This window comes from Drosophila albomicans, chromosome 2R (genome assembly GCF_009650485.2).
Source record: "Drosophila albomicans strain 15112-1751.03 chromosome 2R, ASM965048v2, whole genome shotgun sequence".
Classification (NCBI taxonomy): Eukaryota; Metazoa; Arthropoda; class Insecta; order Diptera; family Drosophilidae; genus Drosophila; species Drosophila albomicans.
This window is the reverse complement of record NC_047631.2, coordinates 7,153,566-7,167,668: the sequence shown is the minus strand read 5'-3', so window position 1 is coordinate 7,167,668 and position 14,103 is coordinate 7,153,566. Positions and strand designations below refer to the sequence as shown.

General features: G+C 44.4%; 2 protein-coding genes across 2 annotated transcripts in view; both read right to left on the bottom strand.

Annotated features, from left to right (window-relative positions):
* Nucleotides 1-14,103, bottom strand: part of LOC117575420 (dynein axonemal heavy chain 5) — a 31,361-nt gene that overhangs the window by 1,893 nt on the left and 15,365 nt on the right. The window contains exons 24-36 of the mRNA XM_052007762.1: nucleotides 12,883-13,269; nucleotides 12,231-12,816; nucleotides 11,934-12,167; nucleotides 8,403-11,089; nucleotides 8,105-8,353; nucleotides 6,318-8,055; nucleotides 5,859-6,011; nucleotides 5,510-5,802; nucleotides 4,936-5,428; nucleotides 3,674-3,863; nucleotides 3,443-3,599; nucleotides 1,416-1,511; nucleotides 1,159-1,215 (exon numbers count right to left, since the gene is read on the bottom strand). Coding sequence (XP_051863722.1) covers nucleotides 1,159-1,215; nucleotides 1,416-1,511; nucleotides 3,443-3,599; nucleotides 3,674-3,863; nucleotides 4,936-5,428; nucleotides 5,510-5,802; nucleotides 5,859-6,011; nucleotides 6,318-8,055; nucleotides 8,105-8,353; nucleotides 8,403-11,089; nucleotides 11,934-12,167; nucleotides 12,231-12,816; nucleotides 12,883-13,269 — 7,320 coding nt within the window. The remainder of the gene's footprint in view (nucleotides 1-1,158; nucleotides 1,216-1,415; nucleotides 1,512-3,442; nucleotides 3,600-3,673; nucleotides 3,864-4,935; nucleotides 5,429-5,509; nucleotides 5,803-5,858; nucleotides 6,012-6,317; nucleotides 8,056-8,104; nucleotides 8,354-8,402; nucleotides 11,090-11,933; nucleotides 12,168-12,230; nucleotides 12,817-12,882; nucleotides 13,270-14,103) is intronic.
* On the bottom strand, nucleotides 1,523-2,259 carry LOC117575424 (uncharacterized). The gene has a single exon (XM_034259624.2). It carries the CDS (start codon nucleotides 2,128-2,130, stop codon nucleotides 1,603-1,605), a length of 528 nt encoding a protein of 175 aa, XP_034115515.1. The 5' UTR covers nucleotides 2,131-2,259; the 3' UTR covers nucleotides 1,523-1,602.

Genomic DNA, 14,103 nt, shown 5'->3' with positions numbered 1-14,103 from the left:
AATGCAGTGCAGGTCGATAAGCACCATAAATTGGTTAAAGTATGGCCAAAGCAGTCAATTCGAATGGCAAGCAGCAAACAGCCAAGACATGCAAAAAAAAAAAGAGAAGGAAAATGCAAAGCACGAACGATGAAAAAAAACTCTTGAAGCATATTTAATATCAATACTCTCAGATGCAAGAGGGAAAATAGTTTATGCCCAATTACGAACTCATCTTTGAAACAACTGAATCCTTTGCACCATAAATAACTATGTTAATTCGTTGGAAAATCAGCTTAGTGGTGTGAAGAAATATCTTAGGTAAGAGATTCGCTTTATTCTTTAGTATCGACATATAGTCATGATTTTACTTTAATTAGGTTACCCTATTATGCTGTCTATGAAAATACTTAATATACATGATAGGAAACCTTTTTTAATCTATAATTTATGGGTGTTCTGATATGATTATTAAATAATATAGCTCCTAAACACTTTTTTTTAATTATAACCTAACCACTTTAATATAAGTTAAACGAGATACAATTTGAAAATGTGTATAAATATGTAGCTAAAACTCAAATTTTGGTAGCTTTAAAAAAATATCCGTGTTCTAATGACAACCTATAAATATCAACAGATCTCACAATTATCTAAATTAAAAAAATGAGAAAAATTATTTTTTTTTTCATCAATTACTAACAATTATTGAAAACTTTGGAAAACTTCTCATTCTGACTAATATCGAAACTATTCACCGTCATGTAATTATTTTAACCAATTATTACAGGGTATGCAAAACCTGTCAAGTGACACTGCCTTAGCCCACGCATCTCAAATGAAATGCTTATCAAATTCCCCGAGTAACTCGCGTGTTGCACGGAGGCGGTAATTGTTTAGGGGGAGTGGCACAGACAGCGGATAGGGACAGCTTTTTTTATCGACTCGGACTAGGCGAGCAGCAAAGAGAGTTTTCAACTCCTTGCGGATTTCCCTAACGTATTTCATATTATGAATAATGGTCTGTTGTTATTCAAGACCTTTTTTTTAAACGCGTTTAAACGTTGTCATAACAAACTGGCCAGCTAATCTGTCAGCTTTGTGTGGGAGGAAACAAATGAAAAATAATTCATTTCCTCGTCTTTCTCTCCTTGTGTTTTTATTTTTTAATATACTCACTTGCCGCATGGCGGTCAGAAAACCTTGTGGATTAAAGAAGCCCGTCATCCAGAAAACCTTGTTTTGTTGACAAATTCAACAAAGAGTTGCAAAGGGAGATTGAGAGAGGCGGAGTAAATAAAAAGCAAATGTAGGTATTAAACAATTAGTGATTCTCCTTGCGAGTTTTCAAAGTTTTCGTCAAGCGTAAAGCAAATCCAGGAAATTCTGTGGAACTGTCTGGCTTGCTATCTGACTGTTCGTCTGGGTTGGTTTACCTTTGGTCGATCTGTGGATATCCAAGTACGAAATTGTGCATTACGCTCCAGCAACTCTGTGTACCAGAAGCCAAGCGTTGTCGACTCCCATGAAATCTGCAAGTGAATTTAATATTTAACTCAGATGCAAAAGGCATATATCTTTATTAGTAAGTAGGTAAAAATGCAGTGCGTTAAAAGAGCTTTTCTAATTTTCAAAGCCCTTGCTAAACTTGATGTTCATATTGCGACAATAGCTTTCCATTGCTTTCAAGGCCCAAAGTTGTGAATCTTTCTTCGAACCCTTTGGTAAATCATCAAAATCAGGCGTCGGGTGATACATTTCGCTGGTCTTTTTGCCTTTGGTTATGGTGAATTCGCCCTCATGAAATAGTTTTCGCTTCATCTCAAATGATATCTCCTCAGATGAGCGTGGGGATTGATAAATGGCATAATCCGAATGTCTCTGCGATAAGGTCGAGGTTGGGTCCGTGTCCGAGACAATCGAACTGGCGACAGCACCTTGCAGACGCTCCACCAACATTTGGGTGTTAAGCGGATCCGCCTTCTTTGGAAATGGAGTTGCAGTATTTGTTGTCTTCAGAAAACCATAATCACGAGTGGCCAAAGGCATTCGCGACGTTTGTTCCACATTTGCCTTATTGAAAGTGAAGCTTTTGGGCACCGTCTTCGAAACTTTTGACTTCGATTTTCTTAATGAGCCGGTTGACGACATTTTTGTATGTATCTACTGCAACTGTGTTTTATTTTATCTCCGCGTTCTGCTCTGAGATTTATTTAGATGTAAAATAATATTAGTTTGCTTATGTTGTTTCTCTGAGAGTGTAGATGTGTTACAATTCTCGTTGACATGGTTGCAAACAATGACAAATATTTTGAAACACAGGGCTAACTATGTTATTATACTTAGTGCCGTTTGAAAGTCAACTACATGGCATTGTCATTTGCATCATACAAATAAATATATTCTTAAATATTATATGTAAGCTAAGAAGTGATTTTGACTAATACAAGTTTATCAAGTAAGAAAGATAGGTCGTTTGAAATGTAAGCAAAACAGAGCGTTATTGTCGGTGAAATATTCCAAATTAATTAAAACCCGTCTCAGCATCCGAATGTCTCGTGTAGAAGGCTCCTTTTACGTGATACATACATTTGCTTTAATTCAAATTTAAGCAATTGCTTCTGGTTGATTAATCGCGTAAAAAATTTGCTAAACTTGTTACTTAAAAATAACAAACAATTAATTAATATCTCCTTGGCATCCCTCCTTATTTTAAAGCGTCCTTAATTTACACCAATTACTGCCAGATTTTCTTTGATCAAACCCCAGTTATGAGTTTGTTAAGAAATTGTTGGACTAACCCGAAAAGTCTCAAAGGAAATGCAACCTCATTTATCTGCTGTTACTTTAGTTGCTGGTGTTAATTAAGGGAAGATGCGCCGAGGCGTTAAACGTTTACACGCATAAATATTAATGACTCGCCCCCAGGGGGAAAATGGCCTGCGAAATCAATCAAATTTTTATAAGCGGCAATTGAAAGCGGGCAGCTCGAACAAAATTCTCACCTGACCCACCCGAACAGTCGACACGTTGTGTGTTCTGTGGCTTCGGGAGCTCTGTTTGGTCTGCTGTTTTCTTTATTTATTTTCTTTTCGCTCGCCTTGGGTTCAGTTCAGTTCAGTTCCGTCTGGGTCTGGGCCTAAATTTGGGCCAAATTTGTTTGCGCGCCGATAAAAATCTCGTGAGACAATAAAAACACGCAGAGGCTGCGTCGAGGAAATCGCACATTGAGATTACTTAGGGCCACGTTTCGCTTGGCCACGAACTGTACATAAAATGAAACACCGACCAGCAGACCTGAGAGACCTGAGAGCTGAGAGACCATAAAATCTACAGGCGCCCCCGCATTTGCACTCTCATCCTCCCATGTTGGATGCTTAAAGCCAAAGGTTAATGCTAGTGCGTAAAATTAGTTGTTCATATAAAGCATGGAGAGGAGAGAGAGAAAGAGAGAGACACTTACTTTCATCCAGGTCTCAGGTATGCGGGCATCATACATGGCGTCCAATGACTCCTTAAGCGCCGGGCTCATCACAATGGTGCCATCGATGGCCAGCTTCAGATCACAGAGACACGTGTGAACGCGCTTGATGACGCGCTGCATCCGATCGATTTCCTGCCTGTGTTTTTGATAACGAATGAGCAGCTCATTTATCACCCAGTCTCAGATTGTTGTCCACCATCTTCCACTTACCTGAGAAAGATGTTCATCGGCAGCAGGATGCCCATGCGTGTCAGATTCTCACGCACCTCGTAGGCATTGTACTGCACAGGCAGCTTGCGAAGCATATCGTCGGCCAGCTGATAGACGATGCTCTCTCTGGTCTCGCCACCTCCTCCGCCGCCCTCCTTGGGCTGCACACTCAGTATGGTGTCGAGGATGCCTGCAACAATGCGAGCACATCAAATAAACACGTGAAGGACTCTCCATTCTATCGCCCTTTCACTTCGCTTGCCCTGCTATGCAAATGCGTTAATTGCCTCGTGTGGTTCGATGATTGGTTTTTGCTTTCGGCGCCCAAAATTAGGCCGAGTCACAGCCACAACTGCCACAACTACAAATTTATACAATTTAATTATTGGCTTCACACGCCCACACACACACCAACACAAACACACACACACTCACTTACATTACATTAGCCGTCGGCAATCGCAAATTGAATATGCAATTTTATTGGAGTCAAGTGCATAATTCAGGCTATTATCAAAAAAATATACAAAAAAATCTTCAAAATCTGTATATTTTAAATCTAAAAATTTGCATATTATAAAAGCTAAGTTAAAGCCACTTATTTCATTTGCTGACTCATTGCATTTAATTTGAATCACAGTCCATTTATATCAAATAAACTTAATAAAATGGCAATTAAATTAATACTACTTATGGCTTTCAATCATAATTGTGCTAATGAGCATGATTTAAATGATTGATTATTTGATTAAAGAGTATAACTAGTGAGTATCATTATAGTAACTTCCCATACATACGAAAAATGCTTCACCTAAATCACTAACACGGTTATTAAAGCTAGAGGACTAAATCAAAATCAATAAGCTTAAGAATTCTTTTCAATAACATTTGTAGGCAGACAACAGACGGAAACATTGAAACACCAATCCTATATAGTTTATGCAAATAACCAAATATGAATATGAATATTGCATACATACATTCATGGTCAGATATCAATATTATTGATTTCTTTTCTTTGCACATTTGTAAGAGAAAGCAGTTGAGTAATACGAAATCGAAATCAAATGCACCTATTTAAATACGTAGGATACAGAGGTGAGTCCTCCGGAACAGTCATTGACCCGACCCCGAGGCATTTGTACATGGCCAATGGCAACAATCGAAAACTGGATACAGAGGAATAGGAGCACCTTTGACCCTCAACCCGGCGTTCGCAATCCACCATTCGCAACCCGTGGGCGTGCTTCACTTTCACTTACCTTTGGCCGAGTTAATCTGGTACGTGATGTCGGCATTGGAATGCAAGCCAAACACTTCAGGCGTGTCGTATGCCGGCAGGCTATTGATATAATCGATAAAGCCCTGCAGATTCTTGGTGCCGGGCACTTTGTATCCCTTGTAGAACTCAAACGAATTCGACAGCAGTTGTTCGCAAAACCACACTGACGTAAATGTGGTCAGCAACCGCTTGTCGAAGTCATCGGTGACACGACCGCCGTACTGCACCTCGCCTATCATATAGACGAGCGTCTGCCAAGAGACGCCCTTCTTGGGATCCATTTCATCCAGGTGATTCTGTATGAACTGCACACTTGCTGCAAAGTCCGCCTGATTGAATTCATAGGGTATATTCCAGCCGAGCGGACCAAACTTGCGGCGCTCCTGAACGATAGTATGCAGGAATGCCACCGTGTACAATAAAGATGGCCACTGCGTGGCGGAAGTGTAATCCAGAAAGTCCTGCGTGAAGGACTGTGTGTGTGTGGCCAGCCAGCAAGTGTGGGAATGAGTTATGGAATTCTGTAATTTATTAAAATTGATGATATAACTGACCTGATAGCTGCGCTTGAGACTCGCTCGAATGCCCTGCGGCGGTTCGTTGGTGAACTTGATTGCCATTTGCAGCAGACCAATCGGAAATTCCGAGTGTGGCTCTGTAGTCACCCACATGCGGAAGGTGTCATCGATGTGCTCTGTCTCCACCAACATGTCTATCACCTCCGAGCAGAAGGGCAGCGACAAATGCACGTTTTGCAGCAACACCCAACCACCAATCGCCATGGATTCCATGATCATCTTGCGAGCGTGATACTCCTGTCCCTGACCCATGGACACGGATTTTAGTACTGCAAAGATATATATTAGTATTGAGGAGTATATTGATTGCAGAGACAACACTTACTGATGCCCTTTTGCTTGGCCAGACCACCAATTTGTGTAGTGGGATCGGAGCCAATCGAGAGCAGGCAAACGAAAGGCGTGCGGGGTTCAGACTCTGCCCAGGTGGCCTCAAGATCCAAAATTTGCATCTCACTGTACTCTGGACCCAAGGATTCTGTGCATGAAATTTAGAAAAGATTAATGTTAGAGTCTATTGAATATTAACTCTCTAGTACTATATTAGAAAACATATTGTCATCTTCTTAACAGATAACATATTAAATACAGAGGCAATACATGAAGTTTTCATGACTTAACGCTTGAGAATACAAATTTATGTTTTCATTCGATTTCTCAGTTTGTTTCTTAATAATACAGATTGGTCTATCTCACCATTATAGTTATTAAGAAAGGAGGAATGACATCGGTAGATGTATAATAAATTGTAATGTTGAATATAAAAAATGATGCATTCGCTTACCTTCAATGTACTTCTTCGCCTGGGAAATGGTGCGATCTGGGCACCAGGAACGTATAAGCAGTAGCTTGCGGAAGCTGTCCAGCACTGCATTATATCCACAAGGTATCTCCTCGTTCTCTGGCTTCTCACACTCATACCAGCTGCGCCAGTCACGCTCATTCAGCTCAATGATCTGCAGCACCGTAGAAAATGTCTCTAGTTTGCTTATCTCCACCAGATTCAACCAAGTGATATCCAGAATCCAACGGAACGGTTTTGGTGCCACAGCGTTCAAGTCCAAGGAAGCACCACCTTTAATAAATGTCAAGAATTCCTCATGGCTGATGTTGCCATTGTGATAATCAATCTTGATGGCCAGCATCAAGGTGAAGAGTTGCTTATGCCGCTCATAGAGACTGCGATTGGTAAACTTGTAAACCTCGTAGGTAAGATAGCGTAGAATGATGTTGATGCGCTCCTCGGTGATGCTCGACTTGGTGGACTTTGTGATTGAGTTGTTGAATATGACGAGGAACTGTTTAAGAGAATTCTGGTACATGGCATTTACATTGCTCATCTCGACAATTAAAAAGTAGAGGATCGATCCTCGCTTGGCCACTGCGCGGAATTCTTCGCGGGCCTTCATGATCTTGCGTTCGGTCACCTCTGAGATTTTAAGTTTCTGATTAACTTCCTCGGCTGTGGTTTTGGTGACACGCAGCACCTCGATGAGCGCCTCATCGTCCACCAAGGAGCCCTGCGATGAACTCAAGCGCAATAAGAGATTTGCCTCGAGTTCCTTCATGTTTCGCTGATTCTGCATCACCGTCTCGAAGAGCGCCACACGCTCTGCTTCCAAGTCGGACTTCTCCATGAGTATGACACGTCCCAGCAATTGATCCTCCAGACCACGCATTGTCACTGTAAAGTCGATGATTGAGGTCTTGGCACTGACCTCGGGGCTGAAGGCTGGATTGGGCAGCTTTGTGGTGATGTATAGCATGAATCCCGGCATCACATCGCACTCCTTATCGCCCACCAGTACCTTTTCAATACTGCCCGACTTGATAAAGTTCTTCTCGAGCACATTGTCGATAACCGGATCTAGATCGATGCCCACATCCTCAATCAGCAGCGGCCTGCCCAAAGACAGCGAGTCCTCTAGATGTGTGCGGAAGTATTTGTGATTCAGCGAGGTGATCTGCAGCTCATTACGATCCTCCTTGCACTTGATCCATATCTTGCCTTGCGTTTGTGGATCAACCAATAGCGGATAGCTGCTGGATTTCGTGGCTATCAAGGCATTTTGTACGGATAAATCATCGTTGGGCAACCCTTGCAATGTCCACTCCGATACTGTGGACGAGTCCACTAGCATATTGATGATGTTGAGGCCAGTGGTGAAAGGAATGGCCTTCTGCTTAAGTATGCCCATCCAGGTGCGTATGAGATTAGCGCGAAACTCCTGATTGTAGGGACCGCAGTAAGAGAGGAAACCGGTGGCCAGCAGCACATCGCCCACTAGCTTGCCCAACTGTATCTTGAATTCCTTGCTCTGATTCGTCCAGCGATGCTTCTCGTCTGACAGGCCATTGATCAGAGCCGTTGCCGCTGTCATCTTACGCAAGCAGACATTGGCCGCATCCATGAGGCGTTGTTTCTCGCCCACCGCCTTATCGTATTGATCCTTGACAGCCTGCAGAGCCTCCTCGCGCTCACGCAGCTGCTCCTCGGCACCAGCCAGATCGTCCATGGCGAGCTGCGATAATAAAAATCAAATGTTTGCCCACCCAACGTGTTGAACTTACCTTGAGACGCGCCTCCTGCAACGTGAGGTTCGCCTTTAGAGGCAGCACCTCCTTGTTGACGCTGTGGAAGAAAGACATGGCCTTGGTCCAGGAGAGTAGACCGGCAACATCTCCGCACACACGACGCGCCATGTCCATGTTATAGTCTTCCATGCGGAAGTAGGGTTGCAGCAGATCGATCATCTCGTCGTTGATTGTGTCCTTGGGATAGTTCTGCAGCTGCAGCAGGAACGTGGCACTAGCCATCATCTAAGGATGGCAGAGGATTAGTTAAAATTAGAGATAAGTGGATGCGCACCTTGAGGGATTCCTGCCAAGAGGGCTTCGGACACGGCGTGCCCGAGTCGGGAATGCAGGGATGCAGCTTGCGCTTAAACAGGATTAGCACGCAATCCATGATGCGCATGATAAGATGCGGTGGTCTGCCTAACTTACGCACTGTGGCAATGTGCGCCGGCTTGATGGTATTAAGGGCATTCTCAGCCTCCTCGAGAGCGGGCTTGGCTGCCTCCAGCTTCTCCTCAGCCAGCGCTTTTTCGTTGGCAATGCAGGCGACGAGAGCTTCAGCCTTGTCCTTGACGATGAGCACCTGATTCTTGACAATCTCCGCTTGCATAGCACGCTCGGTAACCTCAACTAGCACAGATTCAGCGTTCTTGGAGGCTTCGACAAGCTCTTCCTCCATGACGACTAGGTCTTTCTTAAGGATCTCAACCGAGGCGGAAGCCTCTTTCAGTTTCTCCAAACCCGTATCCATCTTCTCCACACCATCGCGCAGCTCTTGCTGCTTCAGCTGGTAAATGTTCTTGTAGCCGGCTATGAAGTTCAGATAAGACTTGGGTGTCACGTGAGTGGCGCGACGGAATCGCTGGAAATATTCCTGCGATGTTTCGGCGACAATATCCTGAATGGAGCCGAGCGCATTAACCAGCTCTTCTTTGACAGCCGGTGTACACTCAATCTCGAAGTGGCTGAGAAAGTGTCTGGCAACCGAGACCAATGCGTCCTTGGGCCACGGATGCAGCCAATCGATGGTGCAGCCGGAGACCAAGGCGGGAAAGCGTTGCACCCGCGACCGGAACGTCTCACCCACGGGCGAGAAACAGAATGCCACATGCAAATTGGTGCAGGTGCGTGCCAAAAAGAATTCCATCACACTCTCCGGGGTCGCTGTTTTGCGTTGATTCTCGCGTTTCATGACCGGCGTCAACTCCTGCACGATTTCGGCCTGCTCATCGCGCGAGAATAGATTTGATATGACGCCGCTCGAGAGTATATTGTTGAGATACTCGAGGAAACCTTCCTCTTTGATATCCATGTCAGTGAAGAGAAAGGTCGTGCCCTTGCCCTGAACGCCGCAGGTGCGATAGAGCAGCTTTAGGTCCTCTAGAAAATTGGCCACATTGTACGAACGCGTCAACGCAATTTGGAATGTCTTGTAGCCGGCAATGAATGATGCCAATTTCGTCAGCGACTGTTTTCCAGAACCGCCGACCCCGACCAGCATGACGTTGCCTCTCGGATGCCGAATGATGCGGGAGATCTTCACCAAATGCAGCATTGCATCGGGGAAGAACACCAAATCCATTCCGGAGCCTCGCACCATCTCATTGAATTGGGCGAGAAACATAACGAGACGCTCGCGTAGCGCTTCATACGAGTTATGAGAGTTCACCGGTTCGTAGACTTTGGGCAATTCCATGTCAGTGTCCTCACCCTCCTCGCCAGTCGGCTCGGGGGCGTCCCGCATGAAGTCAACAAACACCGGATTCGGTATGATCATTTGGGAATGGGACTCGCCCAGCTCCTCGCGCACTAGCGCGGCCAACTCTGAGCCGAACCACTCCTTGTCCTGGAACGTGGTGAAACGATCGGCAAAGACGCGCGTGCACTCATGCTTCCACAATGACATGAGCACACTTTCCGCGGTGATCACTGTGGATAAGGTGCCAACCATGCCCTGCCAGATACGCGACAAATCGCGCAGACTGAATACGTAGTGGAATTTGGCCGGCGTAGGCAATAGTTTTTCTCGTGTGCGCTGCCATAGGTGACGTGTCACTAATATCAATTTCTTGACCAGATTGCGAACCTCGGGCACAAAGCCACGCTTGGCATTGTAGTGACCCTCACCGATAACGCGGAAGATCTTATCAATGGAGTCGTTGTCGGGTATGTTGCAGTTGAACACACAAAACTGTCGTTTCAACCGCGAAGGTATATCGTTGCGTCCGCCACCGGGCAGTCCCATCGCTGCCACATATTGCACATCGACAATGGTGGTGAAATCGCCGGGCTTTTCCAGACTGTAGAAGCCCTTCATGTCCATGGACTGGCGCACAATCTCGTTGGTTATTTGATCACCCCACTCATTGATCTCCGGCAAATTGATGTCGTCAATGAACACGATCAGTTTGCGGCCACCGGGTGGCCCGAATGTCACACCAACTCGCTTCTCCACATAGCTTTCGATTGTGCGCTGAAACTGATACGGACTGGTTGCCGATGAGAAGTTGAATGATCTTCCCATATACGTCTCAATGTTCATTTTCTTCATGAAGTTCTTCATAATGACCGTTTTGCCCGTGCCCTGTTCGCCAATGACCATCACGGCGCGCTCCTGATTGGCAATGGTGCCAATCAGATAGTCGATACGCACATTATCCACAATGGGCACCAGAATGCTTAAATAGTCCGGTGTGGAAAGCTCCGGATACATGTAGGGTGTAACGAGCGTCTTCCACGACTGCCACACGCCCGTTGGAGAAACGAAAAAGTCAAATATTGTATTCTCATGGGCACTACCCTTGGGGTAGTCCAATTGCGGAAACGATTCCTTAACATACAGATTCATTTTAACGCGATCACTAGTCGAGAGATACCCGCCCAGACCCCAGGCCAGCGCGAAAACATACAAGCGGTGCAAGTGCTCTGGGGTGCATGTATCCTCCTTCTCCTCCGGAGCGCTCTCCTCGGCCAAGTCCTCTGTGAAAAGGTGATGAACGCACATTTGCATTAAGGTATAACATTAAACATGTGAAGGCTTTGTTTGCGTAACACATAGACACAAGACAAATTAGAAGTAGAGCTGGATCAAATTGATTTCGGTACATAGAATTAATTTTTAATCGTATCAGATTATTAGTTTAAATATTAAATTGATCAAAATTTCATTGATTTTGTCTACGCTTCGAAAACAACTTCAATTTTATTTCCAGCACTAATAAGGAATACGAGACGAATACGACATGGAAGTACAAATAGGAAAGCTATATTTATATACAAGAACGAGTAGCTAAGGATGTTAGTAAGGAGACAATGACACAGGATCTACACAAGGACGACTACAACAATTACGTTAGACAAACACATAGAGCAAAGATGCCACGACTACAGACATCTTTACGTCACAATAAAGTATATAGGATAGAAAGGGGTGCAAATTAGTAGGAGTCTAGGAGCTTTGGGATCTTTCAACTCCAGTTTTAGTCGCGCTGCCGAGACACACACAAGCAGAAGTTAGCTCTACGAGAACAGTTTTACGAATAGTTAGATATAGATAGACGTTGTTATTATGTTTCGACTGATTTTGTTATACTTTACCGACAATCTGACTGCCAATCGATTGCCGTCGCGCTTCTTCGAGTTGCTTTTGATGCTCAAAACGCTTTGCTGCTGAAAATGATTGAATAATTTTTGTTTGTTTGTTGGTTGTTTTTTGGTATTTGCTTTGCTCTGACTTGGAAGCGAACCGCCAGCAGTTGGGAAATTACGTTGGATGGGGCACATCTTAACCACGTAGACCGCTGGTAAGGGCAAAATCACTTACCATCTTGGCTTTCCTTGCTGGACAGACTGACAGCCTGCTCGTCGTCCTTCTTCGAGGGAATGAGTCCCTCGAGTATGAACAGCATCTGCTGCACTATGTTGCACTGCAGCACCGGCATCTGCAGCTTTACCATCTGCACTCCCCAGTTGTAAACGTCGACAAAGGTCTGATCAAACAATTGCGAGAATGTCGACTTCTCGCCAGGTGCGCGATTCTTCAGCCAAGCTTGAACAACTGCACAGAGAATAAATGATTAATTACATATATGCATATCCTTAGTTCAGACTCATCGCTTACTGGGTCGCGAGTCCAGGCCGGATGAGCTCATGTAAACCATGCCATTGCGTGACACCGTTGCCGGTGAGGCATTGTCAATGTTGTGCGGCTCGAAGATGATTTTCACAGTGGGCGCCATTGTCAGACGATCGCCGTTGGCCAGCGTCAGCGTTTTGTTATCATCCAGCACAGAGTTCAAGTTCTCTATCCAAATGCTGTCTACAGGTCCGTCTAGCACCAGCCAGACATGTTCGCCTGCCTTGAGCTTAAGTGTCTTGCGCCACAAGGCAGAGAAGATGCCATCGGTCCAATCATTGGTGGCCACATCGAGGCGACCAAACATCTGAGCCGCTGTTATGGCCTTTGGATTCATGCGCATCTCGCGATGACTGTCACCCATCTGTGTCATGGCCTTCATGAGAGTGTGTATGCAGGTACTTTTGCCTGCTCCACTTGGGCCCAAAGTCATGATGCCGTGCCGCACATTCTGTGTCTCGTAGAGCTGTATTAGTTTGAGAACCCACGGAGGATGGTAGACCAGACTAGCCTCTTCTGTTTGCTGGAGTATCGCCGCCTCCAGCTCAGGGTAGTTGGTCTTTTCGAGAGTCTGTGCAGTGCAAGTACTTTCAGTTAGTGTGTGCGTTTAAAGGGTTAAAGAGTACTGTTAGCTTACCTGATTGGGAAACAAGTCCGACACCAGCGAAATGAATAGTGGCTCGTCGTCGTCAATCAGCTTGGACAGATTCATGTCGCGCAGGACCCGCATCACAATCGTACTCTCGCTATCCTTAGAGTTCCGACGTTTGGCAGCTCCCAATGTGCGCAGCACGGATAATATATTTCTCAGACCAAAGTCATAGTGGACTTGTTTGGTCAGCTGCTCTTCGCAGAGCTTGTACAGGGTATAGAATTTGCGTGCCAGCGTGATGTTCTCCAGAAATCCGCAACTAGCTAGCTTAACCCTTATAATAATCTGTCTATCCGGCACCATCATGGCCACTGTACGAAATTGGATTTTCAAGTTCTCCGGCAACTCTTTGCGACCAGCGTATCCTGGATTCTGTATGCCAAGTGGGTAAACATTTGAATTCTCTTTACCTTGTTCCGTATGTGTGTGTGCTTGGTATTTGTGTCGAGTAAATAAATAATGAATGCTTGCAAATATTGTGTAAAGTAAGCGCATAACCGTGTATAGATACATAGTAACCAACTACTCTAAACTAAACACAACTATGTTCTATTTTCCGCACTTTGCTCTGCAGCATCCTCCGCATTTGGCTGAACATTTTGATGCATCTGCGAGTTACACGTATTCGCATGACTCGCAGCCATCAATAAGTTTATCAAATACAAATTGATTTATCATAGTCGCACTCGCTCTCGAACTCACTCTACTTATGTGCTCGACAATCACTCAGTTAGCGCTGAGAGGAGCTGTGAGATGAGTGCACCTGCTAGCTATTCCAATAATTTGATAGAAAATATTTCAAAAGCTACCAGATAGCTAAGTGAATGTTCGAAACAAGCGCAGTTTAAGTTGTCTGCAGTTAAATTGAGAAAATACTCTCTGCCTCTGCGATTTTAATGGACATCATTTCAAATAATATCTGATTGATTTTAGAAACCGTGCTAGCAAGGTTCAAAGTTAAACAACGTAAATTAAGAGTAAGTAGTGTGAGTTTTTTGAGCATTAATATACTAAAGATCAAATGTGCTTTTTGGGAAATACAAAAATTAGAAGATAGATAACATCGAATAACATTAGATATCCATTAATATATCAAAGAACCAATAATTAGCCTATTATTGGTTAATAACTGATAAAAACGTTGAACCGACAACTAGTTAATGGCATAAAATCCCATTTACATATAATTAAAATATACCATAGAAA

What these genes read in the sequence shown, in the direction of transcription:
- LOC117575424 (XM_034259624.2), bottom strand. Translation starts at nt 2,130, where the DNA reads ATGTCGTCAACCGGCTCATTAAGAAAATCGAAGTCAAAAGTTTCGAAG.